Source organism: Sturnus vulgaris, chromosome 3 (assembly GCF_052056855.1).
Source record: "Sturnus vulgaris isolate bStuVul1 chromosome 3, bStuVul1.hap1, whole genome shotgun sequence".
NCBI lineage: Eukaryota > Metazoa > Chordata > Aves > Passeriformes > Sturnidae > Sturnus > Sturnus vulgaris.
Window position 1 is genome coordinate 10,885,153 of NC_142245.1, and position 20,948 is coordinate 10,906,100.

The window sequence follows — 20,948 nt, forward strand, 5'->3', positions numbered from 1 at the left end:
CGGCAGCGCTGCCGAAATCGCCCGAATTTTGTTTGGAAACGGCTCCGGGGGACGATGGTGCCTCTGGGGAACACACGAGACGCAGCCCGGGCGAGGCGAATCCCCAGACCGCGGAGAGGGCCGGGTGGGGGTGAGGTGCGGAGGGCGCTGGGGAAGGGAAGGGCCGAGCCCGACAAGCGCTGCCAAGGCGGTAGAGGGAGGAGGCGGAGAGCCAGCGGGGTTCCGTGGGCGGCGGAGGAGAGCGGGGGATGCGCCCGCCGCCGGGGAGAGCCGGGAAGGAAGCCCGGAGAGGCGTTCGCCCGCGGGAGGACGTGGACGGCTCGGGGGCGGGAGGAGCCGGGTCAGGGGCAGGGCAGCGCCGAGGCGGAGCGGTGGTGGGGCCGCGGGGGTGGGGGACCCGGCCCGGTCTGGAATATTCCGGCGGAGCGGGAGTGGGGAGGTGGGAAGAGGCAGGGAGGGAAGCGAGGGAGGGTCCTCACCATGGCGGCGGGTGGGCGTCAGGCGTCTCTCCCGCAAATGAATCCGCCGACCCCGGCCTCACTGTGCGTTGTCAGGCGTCGCCGCCGCCGTTGCCACTCCCAGTCCGATCCCGCTCCCGTCACTGCGGCAAAGGCTCCGCTGACCCGCGCACTGAGGGAGAGAGAGAGGGAGGGGGCGCGAGCGGCGCTGGCGCGGGGCGGAGGGGGCGGGGCTCTCACATCCGGGTACTCCGCCGCGCCAGGGGGGCGGGGCCAATGCCGTGACGTCCCCCGCGGGGTGGGGAGGTGGGAGCGCAAAATGGCGGCGCGGTGACTGTGGGGTTGTCAGGGGTGGAAGAGATTTTTTGAGACCTTTGAGCCTAGCCTTGTCACTGTGACTCTAACCTCGAAACTTCTAAACTCCTAAACCGCTAAACTACATCACTCAGCGCCAAATTCAGGCGTCTCTTAAACACCTCCAGGGTTAATGGCTCCACCAGCTCCCTCAGTAGTCTATTCCAGTGTCTGACTTCTACTGTTTAATCCCAATCTCCTCTATCTCATCTTGAGGCCGTTTTCTCAGGTGATCTCACTGCAGGCAGGGTAGAAGAGGCCGGACTCCAGTTAGCTGGAGAGAGCGGTGAGGTTCCTCCTCCTCCGGGCTGAACTCATAAGTGTGTGGGGAAAAGGCGATTTTTGGGGCTGCTAGAAGGTCCCTTTTAGTAGGCCTTTTGTGTTGAATGTTAACTACAAAACACAACTGTTTGCTTTCTTTTTGCTACTAAACCAGGACTGATTCAGGGTGATGACATACACTTTTTTACCCTTGTATGATTTGACAGATGAATGAATGATCATTTTCAGTGCTGGGCCTGGCTAAATGTGACTGTGGGGCCGCAGTGAATGGCTTAAAAAATCTTGAAAAGGACCCCAAGGATGCGGATTTCCTGACCTGTACAGCAGGCGTAAGTACAAAAATACCTTAGTAAAACCAAGGTTTATTTCTACTACAGCTACTGGTGCTAACAGTTGTTATCTTTGCTCTTTCAGGCCTCTGCCCAGGGAAAGGTTCCCTCAGGTAAACTGCCAGAGCTGCTGGTCATCCTTGTTCTCCCAAACACCTTCTGCTTAGGCTGGACTCCCTCAGCTATAACCTGTATATATATTATGTATGTAATTATTTTTTATATATATATATATGCGTGTGTGTATATGTATGTATTTTTATAAGCTGTGCTGCTGGAGCCCTTGCTGCTTGAGCTTCCTCGTGTGACTTCTGTGTTCTGCAAAAGGGAGAAGAAAAAAAACAAATCCACACAGGGAGAAAGCTCTGCGCAGAGAGGCATTTGGAAGGGCACCTTTGAGAGATGGCTGCTCTCCCTGTGTTCTGACTGTTATTTTTCTCAGGTTTGTAACATTGTACGGCAGGAGGCTGTCCAGGCTTGAAGCTACTCGGTAATGAATCACAGATAGTGTTGGAAGGAGCCTCCGGAGATCGTCTAGCCCAACCCCCATATTTAACAGATTTTTAGAGAATGGTGTTTCAGTACTGTTAATAGTTAATTATACAAAAGTAAAGGAATTGTGCAGTGATGAGACAATCCTTGAAAGTGTATACATGTATCTTTGTTGTTTTATGCTGGCTTTGTACCCTGCATAGTCTACAAAATAAAATTACTGAGCTGAATGCAAACTCAGATGAAAGATGTAGTCTCAGTAACCCCTTTGAGGCAACATTTAGGGCAATGCAACTGCTTGCATAAGTAAGGCTGGCCCTCAGAGAGTGATCTCTACATATTGTGAAGCTTTAAATAGGCCAGATGATACCTTTAAAAACCTCTGTAAAGGGTAAATAGTTAATAGTTAATAAAGAGGATGTGATTCCACATTTCCTTTGGTGTTTTTGCCCTTCTGCCCTTTCTCTGCTAAATGGGTTTATTTTGGAGCACCGTGACATACCATATAACTCTGTAACAAATTAGGTGGTAATGTAAAAATAATAATTAGATATCGTTGTGTTAATACTGCCAAAGAGAAGACTCAGTACCACGTTGATGTTGTTTTTCAGGCATTTGTTACCTGGCTCACAATAGCTAGACACTTCGCCAGTGAAATGCAAATTAATTCTGCCAAGTTCAAGGTGAATGGTGAGCTAATCCACGGGGGAATGTTTTAAATGCTTTAAATGCTTTAATGCTTTAAAACCAGGCTAATTTTTTAGGACCACAGCTGAGAGCATGAGCTTTCCAGTCTTAAATGGTAATATCCTCTCCCTTCAGCTCCTTCTGGAAGAGGAAGTGCCTCATCATTGTTGCCCTATTAGTGGGAGTCTGAGCTGATCTAAGATTAGCAAAGGTTACCTTTAGAGTGCTTGTAGAAACCTGGAATCTTGAAATGAAATGCACAAATGCTAAGAGGAATGGGAATCTCCCATAGGGGGAAATGTGCTCGGGGACCTACATAAATGAAGGGTGACTGTGGAGTTCAAGAATAGATCAAAAGTTGTTCTGTTCTAGAAGACTGAAGCAAAGCAGAACAATAAATGTGTAGTTCTTAGAAACTGTTAATGACTGATGAATGTTCTGTTCCCAAACTGAAATGCAGCAAGGGAGAAGCTTGAGCAGGAAGAACCAAGAGTGGGTCAGGGACATTGCACACACAAGTCTGGCAAAAGTAACTAAGTGAAGGTGGTGGTGATGAGTGAAACTGAACGGTGGTAGTTTGCACCAGAAGAAAACAAAAGCACTAAAACAAAAGTGTAAGATTTGAGTTAATAACAAATCAGCAAAACAGGCTGGTAAGAACCTGGGCCTAGCCACAGTGGGGGGGGTTCTACATCAGAAAATGGTCTGGTCCAGAGAAGGAATTTTCTACCTGTTTTTATTAACAGATACAGATGGTTAGGATGTCTCTTCTTTTGAGGGAAAAAATCCTAATTGATAGGATATTTAGGAATAAAATATTCCTAGATTTCACTAAAAGCTAGCATTAAAACTGACTGGCTTCTAGCCAAAAAATAACAACTTGAGATCTCCAAGTGAAAAAGAAATTCTGGAAAACAGTCTTGCTACTTGCATCTCTGCCATTTCAGCTGTATCTAGCAGATGTAAATCTGGAATAAAATCAGCTAAATTAAACTGAAGGAGGCTAGAATTTCTTTTGAATAATGTAATGAGATTAAAATAAACAGAAATGAAGGACATAATAGCTTATTTGTTACCTTTTTGAGTTCCATGTAGACAGAGCAAAGAACTTAGGAAAACACTATTTTAATCTTGTAATGCAGTTATGTCACTGCTAATAGTTTTGAACCTCTAGATGCAGTACAAAGAAGTAGTGCACTTTTAATTCCCTTCTTTTGTCTGATTGCTTTTCTTCTATATCCAACTTCTAAAACAACTTAAAAATGAAAGATGGTGTTTGTTGTTGTGTAGGTAAGAGTCTGTAGAAAGCCATGACTTGCATTTAACCTTTTGCATTATGTTACCTGTATTTTTGACAAATATTTTTGCAAATATTGATGTGTGATTTTTTTTTTTAAGAGTAAGTTTCAGACATTGCTTTGACATTTTCTGCTGTTTGTAAAGCTCATCTGCAGCATAATTGCAACCATTCAAACTAAGATCATAACATCGTGGGATCATTTGGATTGGAAGGGACCTTTAAGGGCCACTTAGTCCAGCCATGGGGCCACCTATGTCCACCATAAGCAGGGACATCTCCAATAGATCAGGTTGTTCAGGGCCTGGTCCAATCTGACCTTGAATATTCCCAGGGATGGGCCTTCCACCACCCCTCCAGGCCACCTACCCCAGGGTTTTACCAGTGTCAAAAACATCTGTCTCCATGTAAATGGAAACTGATTAAGCTACAGATAAGTAAACATGTAAACTCTGTTTTGAGAGTACCTGTTTGGGATCTTCAGTGTTATTAACCATTATGATCTGGCTTGCACAGTGCTTGACCTAATGCCTGGAAAAGTTTCCGTGCTGCTGCTTATGTGTCTGGGCTGTAGCTCATTTCATAACATGTTTTTTTGAAAGTGCTATTTGTGATGCCTTAACTGTCTCAAAGTTTTGAGGGTTTTTTAACATAGTATGTGTCTTTGATGTCCTGGTCATATCCTTCTTTGTCTTGCCTTGCGCTAGTCTTCATATAAACATTCCTGACTCACAAACCCTGCTCGATGCAATTTGTAAGGAGCATTCCCTCCCCGTAACCCAGGGTCAGGACTGCCACCTAATTAAATAATCTTCTGTCCTGACCCTTAACAGGCTGTAAGCAGCTTTTCCCAGCAATGCAGGTAAACTCTTGGGACAGTGCAATAAAGCTTGAAAATACACTATTTCTAAGCATGTTTTTGTGTTCGTATGTAGTAGTCTTTTATAAAAATCAAAAACTCTTATGCTTCTGTAATTCTGTAAAAGGAAGGAAGGAAAGCAACCTTTTATGAGCTGGCTTTCAGTTATAGTGGGCAAGGGAAGCTTATCAGCAGAAGAGGAAGCCTTTTCAGATAGAAATGAAAATGGTCTTTTCTCAGCATGTTTGAATTTCCCTGTTAGTGCAGTTCTGAACTCTTAATATCTGTAAAACCAATGCATCATATTGATTCATCGTTTCAATTGTAATTAAAGAATAATAAGGAAATCTGAAGATACAATACTGACTAAAAGTGACAAATGGTTGGAAGGATAATGTGCCTCTCATTGTATCTCTCTTACTTCTACATCTATCTGTCTTTTCAGCTGAGAGAAATCGAAGGGAGCCTGTCCTTATTTTCTCACATATTTGTGAGAGCATGTATAAAGTGCCAAGACTTGGGAGGAAAGGGAGATGATACCTTTCAGGTCCAGTAAGGCATAGCTGAAAAAACTGATCTAATGAAAGACCAGAAGAATGCTGTGGGGCACAGAAGCCTTGTGAAGCTGTAGGTAATGGGGTGAGTTTTAGTTACCCATTGGTTTATTTTGTGTCACTTTAGGATGCTGGATTTCAAATTGCTAGAAGAGGTGCAGATGTACAGTTGTCTCTTGCATATGTGCATTTACTGAAACAGTGTTTGTTAATGCTTCTGGTCTGTAGATCTGGCTGCCCAAGGTGCTGTGAATTAAATTACCTGATTGTAGGATTATTTCTTTTCAGATCTTGTTTGTCATTAACAGCCCCCAAGGACTTGAAGCCACAAACTGAAAACCATTACAAGAAACTTTTTGTTTTTTTGCTTAACTGCATTATGAAGAGTGGCTTTCTGATTTTTTAAACTTACTGCCATTTCTGGCTAGGATGTACTGGGGATAAAAATGCTTTCTTTGTCTTTGCCCATGTGCCTGTAATAATCACATTACCAGATAACTCTCTGCATAAAAATATGGAAACAATTTGCAAGAAAGATTGAGACTAAAAGGTTGCATTTTTGCAGAGACTCTGCTGTTAGCATAATACTTTCATGTAGTGATCTTGTTTGCCTAGCAGTTTTTAAGAATTCCTGATGGCATCCAGGTGTAGCTGGGGTTGGTATAATTGGCTGCTTTTTTTCTGAAGACTTGTTCTCGGAAGCTGTTATGGGCTGACTGCTCAAAGACCTTGCAACAAATAGAAGCAAGTGCTGGAGTAGTGTTTGTTTTTGGGTTTTTTTTTCCTTCACTTATGTGCTTGTTTACAAACTTTGCAAAGTCTAATTTATTTTGCTTAATTCTGCTAGAGATATATGTGTATCAGTCTGAGTTGTGACATTCTTACCTTCCTGCAGTAACTGATTAAGGTGGCAGAGACTGATTTACACAGGTTGTTAATGAGCTATTAATGTATGTATCTCAAATATTATAGAAACAATATCTTGAATTAATGTTTTATCACTGGTCATATATTGGCTGACTGGTTGAGGTTTTGGCCAGTGCAAAGTGTGAAGGTGATGACTCAGGCAGTAAGCTAGACCAATGATTTATTGGCAAAACAACAATCTGAACTGAAACTATGCCAAAAGGTCTTTATTTGTTTCTTGTCTTTCTTGTATCAGAGAGAAAAGTAGGGAATTGCTTTGTGCTGATCCTCTAACAGTTTGAGTTGGGGACAAATTTTGAGTATCAGTTAGTAACATCTTTCAAAACTAATCAGCGTGCATGTTTTCCTGTGAACTACCTTTTAGCACATCAGTGTGTGTTAATTAGCGCAAGGTTCTCTGTCTATTAACCTCTTTTTGTTATCATAGAGGACAAAAACAATGGCATTAACAAATGTCTGTGGTGTGATATGTTAAATTGCATCTAGCTTAGTTGTGCGTTTATTCTGCAGCTTTTACTACCATGATCTCTGTGCTCATGTAATCTGTTTTCACTTGCAGTGCAGTCAGCAGTATGAAAAATTAAGTAGTGTGTTAGAGCTTTCAAGGAAAACATGATGCAACATGATCACATATATTAATGTAAATGTTCAGAGCGCTTTAGCCAAGGCAAACTAAGGGAGCCACTTGTGTGAGGAATTCTCTGCTCGGGGCTGCTGTTCCATGCAGAGACTCTTGGGAGTGCAGATTGAGGACTGCGTGGTTTGTCATTAAGGGAGTATAACCCCATATGCCAATAAGATATGTTTGCCACAGGATGGGATTTTTTTTCTTTCCCAGGGAATTCAGAAAGGTGATACTCTTTTCTCAAGGTGCAAAGCACCTGGCCTGTCAGTCGTGCCTGTCTCTCAGTGTTTGTATCAACTTTGGATACCGAATTTTCTTATCATGGTGGTATTTTGCACCTGCAGCACAGGACTAGAAAATCACCTTAGCTCCTTAGTGGTGTGTGGATGTTTCAGTAGAAAGTGAAATTACACTCAAGCTGCTTGATGGGGATTCTGTGTTTTGTTCACATAAAGCAGGTTCAGATCTGAATCCCAAGCATTTAGACTTCCTAGGTTTTATGCTTGCTGTTTGAGCTTGTAACACAGTATTGTTACTCAAGGAATCATAAATAGGTTTAGCTTCCTGGCGTTCTCTTCGTCCTTAGAGGTAGGTAATAGACTGCAGGTAACAGACTGTAATGTTTTTGCAGTGTGTGTGTGTGTGTGTGTGACTAAAGCTACTGGGAGCTCTTGCTTTGCGCTGAAGTTAAAGAATCTATTACAGGAATTAAAAATTGGCTGGACTTGCTGTTAATCTCTGTTAATCTGAAGATTTTGAGTGATTTAATCTTTGGGCCTTCATCTTGCAGAAGACTGTCTAATTAAAAGGGGCACTTGCCAGGGATACTGTGCAGATTGTTACCCTGGTACAGTATTAAGTCATTGTGCTTCTGCCTTCAACTTATTTGGCAAAGTACCATCGAGTTTCTGGTGTGGAATTGATTTATAACTTCAGTAGATTTAATATCAGCTTCTGATCCATCATGCTATTTCTGAATCCTCCCACAAGAAAAAAAAAATTTTCCTTTTCTGAAAGGACCTGCAGTGTTTCCAGAGGAGATTTCAAAAGTCAGAATAAAGACATTTTCTCTTATTTTCCTATCAAAATTCCCCCGATTCTGTCTCCCTGCAGACAAAATGTATGCATAATGACAGTGAGGTTCTAAGTAAATACCATGAAATTTTGGGTGTCTTAGTCATACAGTGCTGTTTTTCTTTCCTCTGTCAATCGGGAAGAAAACTGCTCTCTGGAAGTTGTGCATTTTATTTTGCAGCCTGCTTTGCACACTGAAAACAATTTCAGATTTTGTACTGTAAAGTACTACTGCTGGAATTTTGCTGAAGCCCAAACAATTTTCCACTGGATGATAATATCTTTAAATGTACTGTCCCTAGTTTATGCAGCATGTATTATACAGCAGGAGATACTCCAGGCTGTCGTCAATATGAAATCTAGTTTCAAAAAACCCACTTCTGTAAGCCTTGTCTGTGGCAGGAACAATAAGAACAGTAATGATTCTAATGCTTTTCAGCTGGAGGGTAATGCAACAGAACATTTTGTGACTTTGCATCATGTGTTTATGCATAAATAACCAAAAAGACGCTTAAGAGAACAGTGTCAGAAAAAAAAAATGCAGATTATTAGTTGTCAGGATAGTACTAATGAGATAAGACCGGGTTGAAAAAATGGTATTATCTTTTAAAGAACTGCAGTTTTGTCTTTTCCCATTCAGTTGAAGTTGTCATATGACTTATGCAGATTTAGGAACAGCTGGTAAATTTGCAGAGGGGAGTTAATGCCCAGGAAAGTAAGGTATGCACTTGAACCTCACAATGCCACGAGACCTTTGTACTGCATGTAAGTCTCGGTACTTAAAAAAATATAGAAACTCATTCAGTGTTGTAATAAGCATGTTTCTAATGCTATGACTCCATGGGTTAGAACTGAGAAAGGTTTACTGAAGTGTATCCAGTTCTGCTGGACCCGCTGGGACCCAGTGTTCCCAGGGTAAGTGCAGCCTGCGGATGACGCACTACTGCTGTTCTGACAAACCTTCTCAGTGGAATTGCAGTCAGTGTCTTTTTCCTGTTATAGCTCACACCAGTTTTGGACAAGAAGAAACAACACTGTAGTGGCTTTTTGGTCACCATAATTTTCAGTTTTCTGTCTGACTTGTGCTCACAGGAGTATTTTGTTACCTTCCCAGAGCAAAAAGTGTAGGGTGTGACTGGGAAATGTTTATGTTATGTCCCTCTTGCAAATAGAAACCATTCTGAGCAATGCCATCATAGCACAGTGAGGCAACATGCTACTTCCCGATTCTGACATCCCTAGCCAAGAATAAACACAGGTTATCAATACTCTCTTGTGCTGCTGGGTATGACTTCTCCATCTCTAGTAGTACTTAAACCAGGATCTCAGGAGCAAGCAGCTGAAAGCTTTCATTCTCTGTGTCTGCATCTTGTAATCGTACTGTGGGATGGAAGGAACTAATTAATGCCTGAATACCAGGGAATACATACCCAGTCTTCTGCTGATGAAATGCAGCAGCAGTTAGCACTGGATTTAGCTTAAGGCCAGGGAAGAGAGAAGGGATGCTGTTAGGGTGAAGGAGTAATCTGTAATCCTCTTGGTGGTGAAACCCAATCTGCCTCTCCTGATCAGGTCAGTCTATATGGGTAGCACACCAGATATGCCCACATCTGGTACAGTGAGAGAATTTCTCTGGCGCGTATGAAGGATTCCACTTTTTCTCACACGTGTAAATAAAGATCTACATTTAATGTTGAACAACCTGCAGTCCTTCTTGTGTGGGTTGTTAGCTTTTTTTTTTTAAGCACTGCTGTTCTGAGTGCAATAAATAGAGCATATTTTAGATTAATTCTGCAGAGAAATAATTTTCAGTATAACCTACTTTTCAACACTCAAATGCCTTTGGATAAGGTAAGAGGTAAGAGCCCTTGAAATAGCTGTGTGGAGTAAGCAGTGTTTTAAAAACAAACCAAGAAACTTCCTCAGATATGAGCTGTTAGTCTCAGAGCCTTCCAGTGCTTGCAAATCTGAGTGACCCTGCAAACAGACTTTTTAAAGAGGAAATGTTGCTGTATTATCAAGGTTTCCAAAGGTGCTAGCAAAGAACAGTGAACATATAAAGCCAGTAAAGCTTCTGGTATTAAGATAAAAAACATCCATCTTTGAAGCAGTCAAGACTCCCCTTTTAAGAGTATATCTTGTTTTTACAGTGTTCAATTATGTATCTAGTTTGTATAATCATTAAGGAAGAACTAGCCTCACAGTGTAAATCCTTTAGTTTATTGGTATTTTAGTAACAGATAGTACATATTTTACTGCTCAAATTGTTAATTTGTTAGTGATGATGGTAGTTTATCTTGTTCTGAACATGTGGGTGTTCATTCTGACTGAATGCATACATGTGTAGATGTATGTTGTAGAATATGATGAAAGCTTAAAGTACTCAACCCTTGGCATCATAGCCAGTTTAAGTATTTGCTCAAGTACACACTTGTGAGTAGCCAGCTTTGAAGCTTCTCCTGTGTATCTCATGACAGTTGTGGGATACTTATATTTTGAGAGAGTTTGGACTGGGGTAACTGCAGATAACTTACAGTTAAGATATAAAACCAGTTTCCCAGGAATTTCACTGCCAGTGAGTCTACTTTCACTGAGCAGTGGGGTTGAGCTGGAAGGATGCTGCATCCCTGAGGAGACCAGTAAAAAGCTGTTGCCGTGGGCAACCCCTCTTGCCCACACCCTTTGAGCTAATGTGTAGGCTCTGCAGCATCCTTAATTGTCCCCAGGTGCTATGTGGTCTGTTCAGGATCACACCTTGTCCAAATGTGTCCTCAAGTGTAGTAAAGTGCTCTGGCCTAATCTGTTGTGACGAAGACCAGAGAACTGGTCCAGACGTTGTTGTCTGCACAAGGTTTAGCTTGCACCCTGTTATTTCTCTTCTGGTTTATGGGATCACTATGTACTTGAGTATTAAGTTTCTTGTGGAGCTTGGGATGCCAAATCTTGATCATGACCACAGTGATTTTTTGCTACAACTATGAACAAATCCATTACTTAAGCATTGGTGAGGTTGATAAGTGAAAATCCTGATGTCTAAGACAAAAGTGTTCTAGTGCACATGCTTTTCTGGATGTCATTTTGGGAACACCTCCACTAATACTCAATTTACACCACTGAAATAGAGGATTTTTAACAATAGATTTTTCATTCATTTTCTATGTGACCTTATACAGTAGGTATCTCAGGTGGACATGTGGATTTTGAACTCTCTTGAAATGTCCTCTTTGAAATTCACTTGGTGGAGGATTCATAAATTCTTATATAAATGCATAGTGTATTTATATGTCCATTGTTATTTACATAGTATAATCCATATTTAACTTACTGGAAAGTACATTATATTAAAATATGGTAAATTCAACCTTGTTGGACATGTCCAGCCTACATACCTTTTTGTAGAGGAATAAATAGAAAGAACAAAAGTATTCTTAATGACTTATAAAAGTTTCAAAATGCAATGTCATCAATATTAGATAAACTTTTGTATCTGCATAGAAGAGACAGACTAGCTCACTAATGAAATTTCAGGTATTAAAAGCAAGACAAATCTTAAAAGGTGCTCTTTTTTGCTTTTTTTTTTGCTTTGTTTTTTTTGTGCTGCAGCCTAAATTGACAGTGCTTCCAGTAAAGGTATTCTGTTAAATTCTTTGCTGTCTTTACTGTTTCATGTTTAACTGAAAACAGGATCCTTAAGACTGTATACCATAAAAATTGGAAACAACTCAAAATATTAAAGGTATTGATAAAAAAAACCAAAACATTTTGAAATTGCTTTGCTGCATAATAGTCGATTTATCTAGCTCCTAGCACAACCAATAGCTCTAGTGTCTGTGTTTGGAGAGGTCTGGTTTCTTGCTAAGGATTATCTTGTAAATGTTAATGAATGTTTTGTGAATTAATAGTAACACATGTTTTTAATGATAAAAGGGCATTTAGTTTGACTTAATTATCTGGTTACTGCCTTTTGCAATAACATACTGCTTCCTGCAGCTAAACACTCAATCAAAACAAAGATAGCTTTTATAAATATGTAACTGTTTCTCACTTAAAACTCCCTTCATACAAGATACTAAAGCTGCAAACCTTGGTGTTTAAGAAGATATTTTAACATTTGGGTGGTTTCTGAAGAGATAATCAGATTCTAAGCAGAATTTCTTCCCTCAAATGCCTGCATTGTCTTCACTTATAAATTTGCATGCAAACTGGAGGAAGGCATTTGGCCTATTCTTAGAGCAAGTCAAAATTACGTTCTGCTTCTTCATGATCAGCTGTACATCTTCCCTTTATATCTTGTGTGTCAACAAGTTCAGGGCACTTGTCTTGGTTTGAAAGACAGGTGTCTGCTAAGAAGGGCAGGAGCCTCTCTTGAAATGGAGAATGTAAACCCCCTCCCTTAAAATTATTATAATTTTGAAATTAAGGGGCTCTCAGGCAAAGATATGGGGATAGGAATAAGAGTTCTTTACTAGGAAAATGAAAATAGAAATACAGTATTACAAAGAACAAACCCAAAGACACAGACAGAGTCAGAATACAACCTGGCACCCATCAGTCAGGGTGTTGGTAGCAGTCCCATTAAATGGTAGCTACAGTCCACCTGCAGTGACAGATGTGGTTCAGGTGAAGCAGCGCTCCTGTAGAAGGATGTAGTTTTCCTCCAAAGGTCCAGTGATGATATGGAAAGGTCTGGTTTTCCTCTGGAATCCAGTGGAAAAAGGCTGCCTTGCTATTCCAAATCTCAGTTTTTATCTAGGTAGGAAAGGCTTGGCTCCTCCCCCTGGCTGGAGCATCTCCCAGTGGGATGATTTAACTTTATTAGTCATACAGTGGGACCCAATGGGATGATGTAATTTTATCAGTCATGCAGTGGGATTCGATGGCCCATTAACAGCTGATACCTTCCTGGAGGAAGGATGAGTTGTGGAAAAGATAGAGAACACTGCCCCACCTGGTTTTTAACAGATGGCCCATCAGCAGAGAATATCTCCCACAGAGATATGGATCACTGCCCCAGATGGTGATAGAATACATACTTTTGGTCACGTCCTGTATTGCAACCTAAGACAGCACTGAAGAAGCTCTTTGTCTTGGAGGAACTTAAAGCCTACATGTAAAGGATAACTAAATGTTATTCTATGAGTTTATTAGGGTTAGGAACTCACTATTCCTTATCAGTAGATTGTAGTGTGTGAGTAGATAGCAGATATGTGCATTGGCTCCAGCCATGCTGCAGGAAAAGGGAATATACCATTGGTTTTGCCATTACTGGGAGTTTGTCACATATGATCTGCCTATATGAACCTGCTTATGTCTGCTTCCTACCTCAGTTCTTAAAATATTATCCCTATTAGCTTAAACAGTTCATGTAGCTGGAGTTTTTCTAAAGTTAATTTATCAAGCAGTTGGGTTGGGGACAGAATACACATGTTGACATGTTTCCAGACATGTTGACAGTCTGGAAAATGAATAAAAATTTCAAAGAGAAGAGCTGTATTAGGTGACTGGGACTAGAAGCCTCTTTAGTTGCTCACTGTCACCAAAACACCATCTCTAGCCACTAGTCAGTCCTTGATGCCCATTAGGTGGATAAAGCTTGATTTCATTATCACATTTGAGACCAGGGCTGCATCTGGGTCAGACTGAGAGAGGAGTGTAGTGCATGTGGATAGGCAAGAGCTGGCAACAGATGGGATCATAGTGGGAAGAAGGGGACAGCTCATCAGCTGGCCATGTTTCTGTTGCATTTTGTCAATTATTTGTTTTTCTTCAGGGAAGAACTCAATGTTTGGCTAAGTTTTGCCATCACTTTTTTTTGTTATTGATCCTAGAAAATCATCTTGCCTACTCTGAACTTAGTATTCCTTTAATTTAAGGCCACTTTATATCCTAAGTAATATGATTAGTGCTCACATTTCACATTTTAGGACTGATTTGTCTTAATTAAAAAAACAAACAAGTTATATGTAAATATTGTGGCAAAGGGCCCCCCAAAACCCTGAGCAGAATATTCATCTTTGTGGCAGATGGTTCTACAGTAATTGCTGATTCATAGTCTTTTGAAACAGGAAGTAAGTTACTCATGAGTTTATGGACTAAGCATTTTGACTAAGTTAACTTGTTCATATCAGCATATTTCTTTTGCAGTAAGCTTAGAGTTAGAAAATACTGCTTATATTTTACAAGTAGGTTTGACTAAATTTAGTGATTGCACAGAAGGACTCATACAGTAGTTTTTCATTCAGTAAGTATTTTTAGATTTTGTTAAACATGAATATAGTTTTATTAATCTCTCCTGTTTTTCTTAACCAAAACCATAAAATGTTTAAAGCCAAGCATTAGCTTATTTTGTAGGGCATTTACAGTGTAGATTTCAGAAGAGATAGATTTCTCATTGACTAATTTTTCTTTTTTTTTAAATTCTTGCTATAGATTTAAATTATCATTAACTTGTGGATGAATAGTAGGTGATTCTTAAGCTTTAAAATCTTAATTTGTTTTTACATTTATATAATTTTAAAAATAGGAGTAGCTGCTTGTGAGAAGGACAACTGCTTTCTTGAAGGGATAATTTAGCTAATTATGTATAAACATTTATTCCATGCTTATCACCATAGTAACTGAGGCCTCAAGTCAGTGTGCTTTGCTGAGAAGGGTTGCAAATGCTGTAGTGAGCCAAGGCCTGAACTTCTGTATGAAAATATGGTTTCACATTTCGTTGAGGCACAGCTAATCCCTGCTACACCTTTCTGACCTTGTACCATTATTTGTATTCCCAGAGCTGCGAGCATGGCAGAAACCTGGGAGTTAATGTGTCTGAAAATTAACCTCCCTGAAAATTAGTGTGCACCAAATTATCCTTCTGATCTGCTCAAGCATGTGATTGTATGGCCACTGGTGAGGCACTGGGGAGAGTCAGGAACGTGTGATTGTGATAAGTGTGGAGAGACAGCTACAAATTAAGCTGACAACAAAGCTGCTCTGGAAGCCACTTGTTTAGGGCCTGACTATGCTGTAGCTGAAATTGGTGAAAATTTTTTGGGTTAAGCCAGTTTAAGTGAGGAAATTATCTAACCAATGTTAATTTTGAAGTGCTTTTTTTGACTTTGGAAGTATATCCCTGAGCCAAGTATCTACTTGATGCTGTTTTGAGAATGGATGATGCTATCAGGATTGACTTTTGATATCTCTTCCCATATGCTGGCCTCTGACAGCTGGCCACAGAATTTTATCAGAATGTTCACTTCAGAGATTCTGTTACAATTAACCTAATTGCATCTCTTTATTTTCATCTTATTTTTATCTCTACCTAGAAAATTACTGTCAGAGAAACCTCCTCTTTGTACTTCAGCTTTCATTTTGACAGTAGAAAGGGTAGTACTAACTATTTCTGTAGCCTGTTTGTAAGTAAATCTCATATGTATGCATGTTTCAGCTGCTCCCTCTATCTTATAAAACATGACAATAGTATGTTTTATAACTACAAAGTTTTAGAAACTCAGACTTTGGAACCTAGAAAGACTTTAAAACATTTATCCTAGAAGCTTGATGAAGGCTTTTAATTTTTATCTGCTACATTAACCAGGCCATCATTTTGAGCCTTTAAAGTTACACTGACATTTTATTTTCCAGTGCAGTTTAGATCATCACTTCACCATCCAAGGTCCTGATCCCATGGAGACTTGCACACTTGTTTAACAGAGCATGTTTCAAACAATACTACTGATTTATTACTCTTCATTTACTGTTACCTGATTTGAAGACAATCAGATATTGGGGCTTTGGCATTAATTCTGCAGTATTTGCAAACAGAGAAATGATTTGCAGGTGTAGCACAGCAGTTAATCACACTTGCAAACTGCAGTGTGAAGTGTGATATTGTATAGCCATTTATAGCCTGAGTTTTTAAGAGCTGTAGCTCTGCTTTTGGCTTGGCTAACTTCCATGGCTGTTGTAGATTACATTTGCAATCAAGTTGTTGCCAAACTTCCACTCAGTGTTAAGGTCATGTTTACTACTGCGCAGCTGCATAGTGAAGAGTTGCAGTAAAAGCAAAATAAACTTACGACTATTTGAGGAGCAGCTCTCTATGGGATTGGAGGGCAACTGGATGTTGGGCAAAAGCTCAAATTGACAGTAGACCAAAGCAAAATATTTTTGGCAGCATTTAAATTTTACTGTTTCATTATAGCTGATGTGTTCTTGACTGCAGCTCTAATAAAAACAACTTGTGCATGTTCTGAATACTGTTTAAAGAGAACATAGATGTAAGAAAACTGGAGACTGCAGCTCTCCTTATGTGGTGTTGGAATGGTGCAAGGTTTTCATCTATTAGGCAGAGTGAGGAACCTCCTCATGCACATTAAATTTTTGGCACTGCTCATGAAAAGCATGCTGTTGGAACACTTGAGGACCTGTTATTTTTCCAGGGAATGGCTACAAAGGCTAAATGTGGTCATGCCAGATGAGGGTTAAAGTATACTACAAATGAGCTGCAATGGAGCTTTCATTATGACTTAACTGTTCTGCATAAGACACCCACACCCATATCCCCTTTTTTGTTTTAAAATCTCATAGATAGATGAATTTTTGCTGTGTGAATGCCAGTAACACTTTGAGCTTAAAAACCCCCAAAACCTGAAAACCATGGCTGGGGAGGGACTGTTACTGCCACTGACATTTTGACAAACCTTTTTTAGCTAGCTTTAAGTAATGAGGTGTATGCAGTGATGATCAGTGTCATTTGACAAGCAAATTGCTCCACAATAATAAATTTTCTGTGTGAAAACAGACCACAAAGCAGAGGAGAAGGATTTTTGTATTATCCTTACATGAGGAAAGAGATAAGTTTATATCTTTTGTTAAACACCAAAAATCTGTAGAGGACCAACACCTTATTGTCCCACTTGTATAAAAGCTTCAGATGGAATTCTCAATTTTTTAAAGACCAGTCAATCAAATATAAAGTATTAGTGTGAAGGAAATCAAATGTCTTTATTTCCAGTACTAGAAACTTTTTTTTTTTTCCTGAGAAGTTGATTTTAAAACTGGTACGATCATACTAGCTTTGTGAGGTATTGCGAATACACGTGCAGAAGTTCACAGAACGCTATTAGAATTGGAGATATAATTGAGTTTTTGCCTGACTCAGTATGGGTTGTGTGCTTTCAAATCTCAATAAACCCGGGTGGGGTCTGAAAACTCTCTCACACCTGGAGTCAGTTCTTTTTTTTTACTGTCAATTTTTGCTGATCTATTTTTGTTTTAGTATTAGTTCTCTTTACAGACATGATGAAAACTAATTTGAAATAATTCCCTTTCTTATTGTGGTGGATTTACCCGGGCTGAACACCAGGTGCCCACCAAAGCTCTATTAGAGCCCTCCTCAGCTGGACAGGGGAGAGAAAAATATAACCAAAGGTTCATGGGTTGAGATACGAGCAGAAGGAGATCACTCACCAGTTACTGCCATGGGGAAAAAGACTCAACGTGGGGAAACCAATTTAATTTATTAGCAATTAAATCAGAGTAGGATGATGAGAAATAAAAAAACCTTAAACCACCTTCCCACACATACTGCCTTTTTCCAGGCTTAACTTTACTCACAAATTCCTAAGATTCACTTTTGCAGTCTCCTGCTCTTATTTGTTGTACTCAAAGTATTGAAAGTAAGAACGCTTTTGTGTCCATTCCTATTTCACAGATACAAATTATTCAGAAATGGCAGTGCATCACATAGACTGTTGTAAGTCTCTTTTATGAGACAGGCCAAATACCTTAAAGAAAGCCATTTTGGATTGTAAAACTTAAAATTATTTAATGACTTCAGTAAAGCTGAATGTATGTTGCAATAATATCCAGGGATCATATGAGTATTTCATATTCTATGGAAGTGAGCTTCCAAAATAATGTGTTGACTTTTCTTCTGAGCTGGAGGCACTGTAGTTGCCCCAGTTCAGGTTTCACCTTCGAAGAGAAATCTAACTGAAGCACAAGTCCTCATAACTGTTCTGTTTTTCTGTGTTTGCTTCTTGTATTTGTTTTGCCAGGCACTCATGTCCTCTGGAGACTGTGGTTCAGCTCTCCAGTCAAAATCCTGATATGCCTCCTATGCAAGAGTAGCACAAAAAGGAACCACCCTGGGATAAAAGATCTGGGACCCATTAATGTTCAGGTTTAAGTAGATATGTAGTTTAGGAAGGATTGTACCTTACAGTTTATTTTCACTAATTTGGAATAAGAAAGGGTTGAGGCCAATAAAACATGAGAGCCAAATTATTATTTTAACCCTTCACCTTGTTAGGAAGTAATACTTTGAATGAAAAAATGAAAAAAATCACACTTGATGTTTATCACTTGTGTCTATGAGCCATAGTGATTTTACAGGAGTGATAAAAGTAAGTAGTTTATATAATGTTACTTAGTTATATAGTCTTAGTTATGAAATACTACTTACATAGCTCTTTAAATCAAAACAGGTTTTTGCAGAAAAAAAAATTGTCACAAAATTTCTGCCTTCTAGATCAAACAAATTAAGCATCCCAAAATTCCAGTTAACTCTTTGTGTGTATATATTTCATTTTCACTAGTTGTGCTTGAAAATGAAAATGTTTTTTGGTTAAGGTTTTAGTTGGCATATGTTTTTCCAGTCTTTATTTGAAAATGAATTTTTGAAGGATCTTTAGTATAAGGTAATGCTTTAAATAACACGAGACAATTTTCCTTTTCCAGAATGCTCCAAAATTTTTCTGTTTCTTAAAGCTTCTAATGTTCTTTTTTCTTTCAAGTCAAGCAGGTAGATGCTTAACAACTCTGAAATTCAGACTATATATGTGGGTATCTAGCTTTGGTTAAAACATTGTGGATCCGTTTATAATATTGGAACTTAAGTGAAACAAAGTAATTCTTGTTTCCCAGACAAGTTCTACTTAGCTATTGTGTCCTTTGCCTTTTTATCTTAAAGCTGACTCCACCATTTTGTGTTTCTCAGTTGCAGTTTCAAGTTGTAAAGCAGTAATTGTTTTCAGAATCTTTAAAAACTCCATCATTTCTTTTCAAATGCAGCAAAAAACAAAAGCAAAAACAAAACAAAAAAAATCAAAACCCCTACTTAAAGAAATAAAACAGAAGTAATAGGATGAATGTAATTATTGACATGATGTCATTTTAAGTGACTACTAGTCATACTGGGAAACTTGATGTCAAGTTCACTTTAAGTCCCAGTAAGTCAAATGAGTGCTGATACACAGTGTCCCTCAGTAAAGATTTTTACTGGACCTAAGGAGACTTTCCAAGATGATCTTGGCTACCTTTCAAAATGTATCACTGAGGATGCTTTTTAACCTGCTTTATATGTCCAAGCTTTATCTGTGTGTACGCTGAACTTTGAAAAGATTCTGTGGACATTTCATTGTATGAAACATCAGTAACAGATGTAATTAAACCAAAAAAGGGACCGCTGAGGTGGCTTTACACAGCTGTCACTTTTCCCTCTGGGACTTATTAATGTTAAACAAACAAGATTCTGGTTGCCTTGCAGTCTTTTTTTAACCTCTGCTATCTGGCCTGTATTGTTGTGGTTGTTTTTTTTTTGTTTTGTTTTTGTTTTTTTGTTTGTTTGGTTTTTTGTTTGTTTGGTTTGGTTTGGTTTGGTTTTTTTTAAGGTTTCCATTTACCATATAGCACCATAATTTTCCTGGGTTAATTACTTGTAAATAGGAAAAATTTTGTTCTGAAAAATTAGCCCCAAGCATAGATCTGGATATCACATTAATTAATTAATTAATTAATTAATGAAAATTTAACCAATTTAACCCTACAAAGTTATCAGTCAGAGTTGGCTTTTCTAATTTGACATTTTGCCTTCTGTGGAGCTTCTATGACTTGCAGCTGAATCTCTTTTTACTAGGTGTTGATTATGTGTAAGCCAAAACACAGCCTGGATAATTATACCATAGTTGGCTTTGAAATAGCAGCAAGGATTTGAAGACAAGGAAGATTTGTAATATTTTTTCACTTATGACTTTATTAGGAGGAAAGGGTTCTGAGCATCATGAAAGACCTTTGGAGTGGAAGTTGTATTTTGTCTAATCCTTTCTACTTCATTTTCCTCCACAGGGCTTTGATCTGGGCTTAGATCTGTGTTTATAGATCTGTATATATACAGCAATTGCTTATTCATGGCAGAATGGTTTCTTGAAGTTCCTGCAAACCTGGAAACAGAGTGAGTAGGGTGTCTAGTTCTCTGAGTGTGCAAACGCAAAATACACTCTTAAAACACAGAAAATGATGCCCAGGCTTATTACCTATCACATGCAAAATATGTTTACCCTGATATTTAGAAGTCACTGCTACAACAGGCCTCAAGGACTCCTTGTCCCCTTTGTGTGCATGTTATTCCCACTGTCAATGACAGGAGTTGACTATACACATCAGGAGGAGGATTTACCCCTTGAACTAAACTTAGACAGCAGGGAATATGAAATTCTCTCTTCTCTAAAACTGGACAGTTTAAGCATCACTCTTACCTCTGCATTTTGTGTGTTGTTTATTTTGTTTGTTTGGTTGGTTTGGTTTGTTTTTTGGTTTTTTTTTGCTAAGGAAACAGTTGTGGGGGTAGCAGCTGGGAAACGTGATGATAGCACAGTGTTACCTTGATGGGAATTGCAGCTCAGAGCTGTAAGTCAAGTGTGGCACGGAATCTTGAATGATGGAAGGGAGTTGTTTTTCTGGAAAAAGTAGCCCTTAAGGTTGACCCTGGTAAAAGCTGTCACCTACTGGCTTAATAAATAGTTGACCAAAGAGAGTATTCCTTCTTTTTGTGCTATATATTTTCAAGTATTCAAATATTATTTTCAGTTATTAGGCCAGATGTTAGGTTCTCCATATTTTTGCGATTTATTGTTCCTCTTCTACTACTATCTGGATAGCTGATATCTTTAGCCACATAAGTGACATTTATATACATCAGATATATCTGGACATAAAAGGTGTAGGACTTGATGTGCTCAGGT

At 39.3% G+C, this 20,948-nt stretch overlaps 2 protein-coding genes across 11 annotated transcripts in view; one reads left to right on the top strand and one right to left on the bottom strand.

Moving 5' to 3' along the window:
- The window catches only part of PPP3R1 (protein phosphatase 3 regulatory subunit B, alpha), a 38,590-nt gene extending 37,875 nt beyond the window's left edge, over positions 1-715 (bottom strand). Inside the window, exon 1 of the mRNA XM_014892850.2 lies at positions 480-715. Within this exon, the coding sequence (XP_014748336.1) occupies positions 480-482 (3 nt within the window). The 5' untranslated portion in view covers positions 483-715. The remainder of the gene's footprint in view (positions 1-479) is intronic.
- The window catches only part of PLEK (pleckstrin), a 57,727-nt gene continuing 36,779 nt past the window's right edge, over positions 1-20,948 (top strand). The window contains exons 1-5 of one of the 10 annotated variants that reach the window (XM_088160991.1): positions 759-1,098; positions 1,301-1,423; positions 1,509-1,536; positions 1,690-2,605; positions 20,053-20,158. The gene's annotated coding sequence lies outside the window, so the exon portion shown is untranslated. Of the gene's footprint in view, positions 136-243; positions 341-729; positions 1,099-1,300; positions 1,424-1,508; positions 2,606-5,227; positions 5,398-20,052; positions 20,159-20,948 lie in introns of those variants that run through there. The other 9 variants (XM_088160984.1, XM_088160985.1, XM_088160988.1 and 6 more) reach the window with 9 other exon arrangements.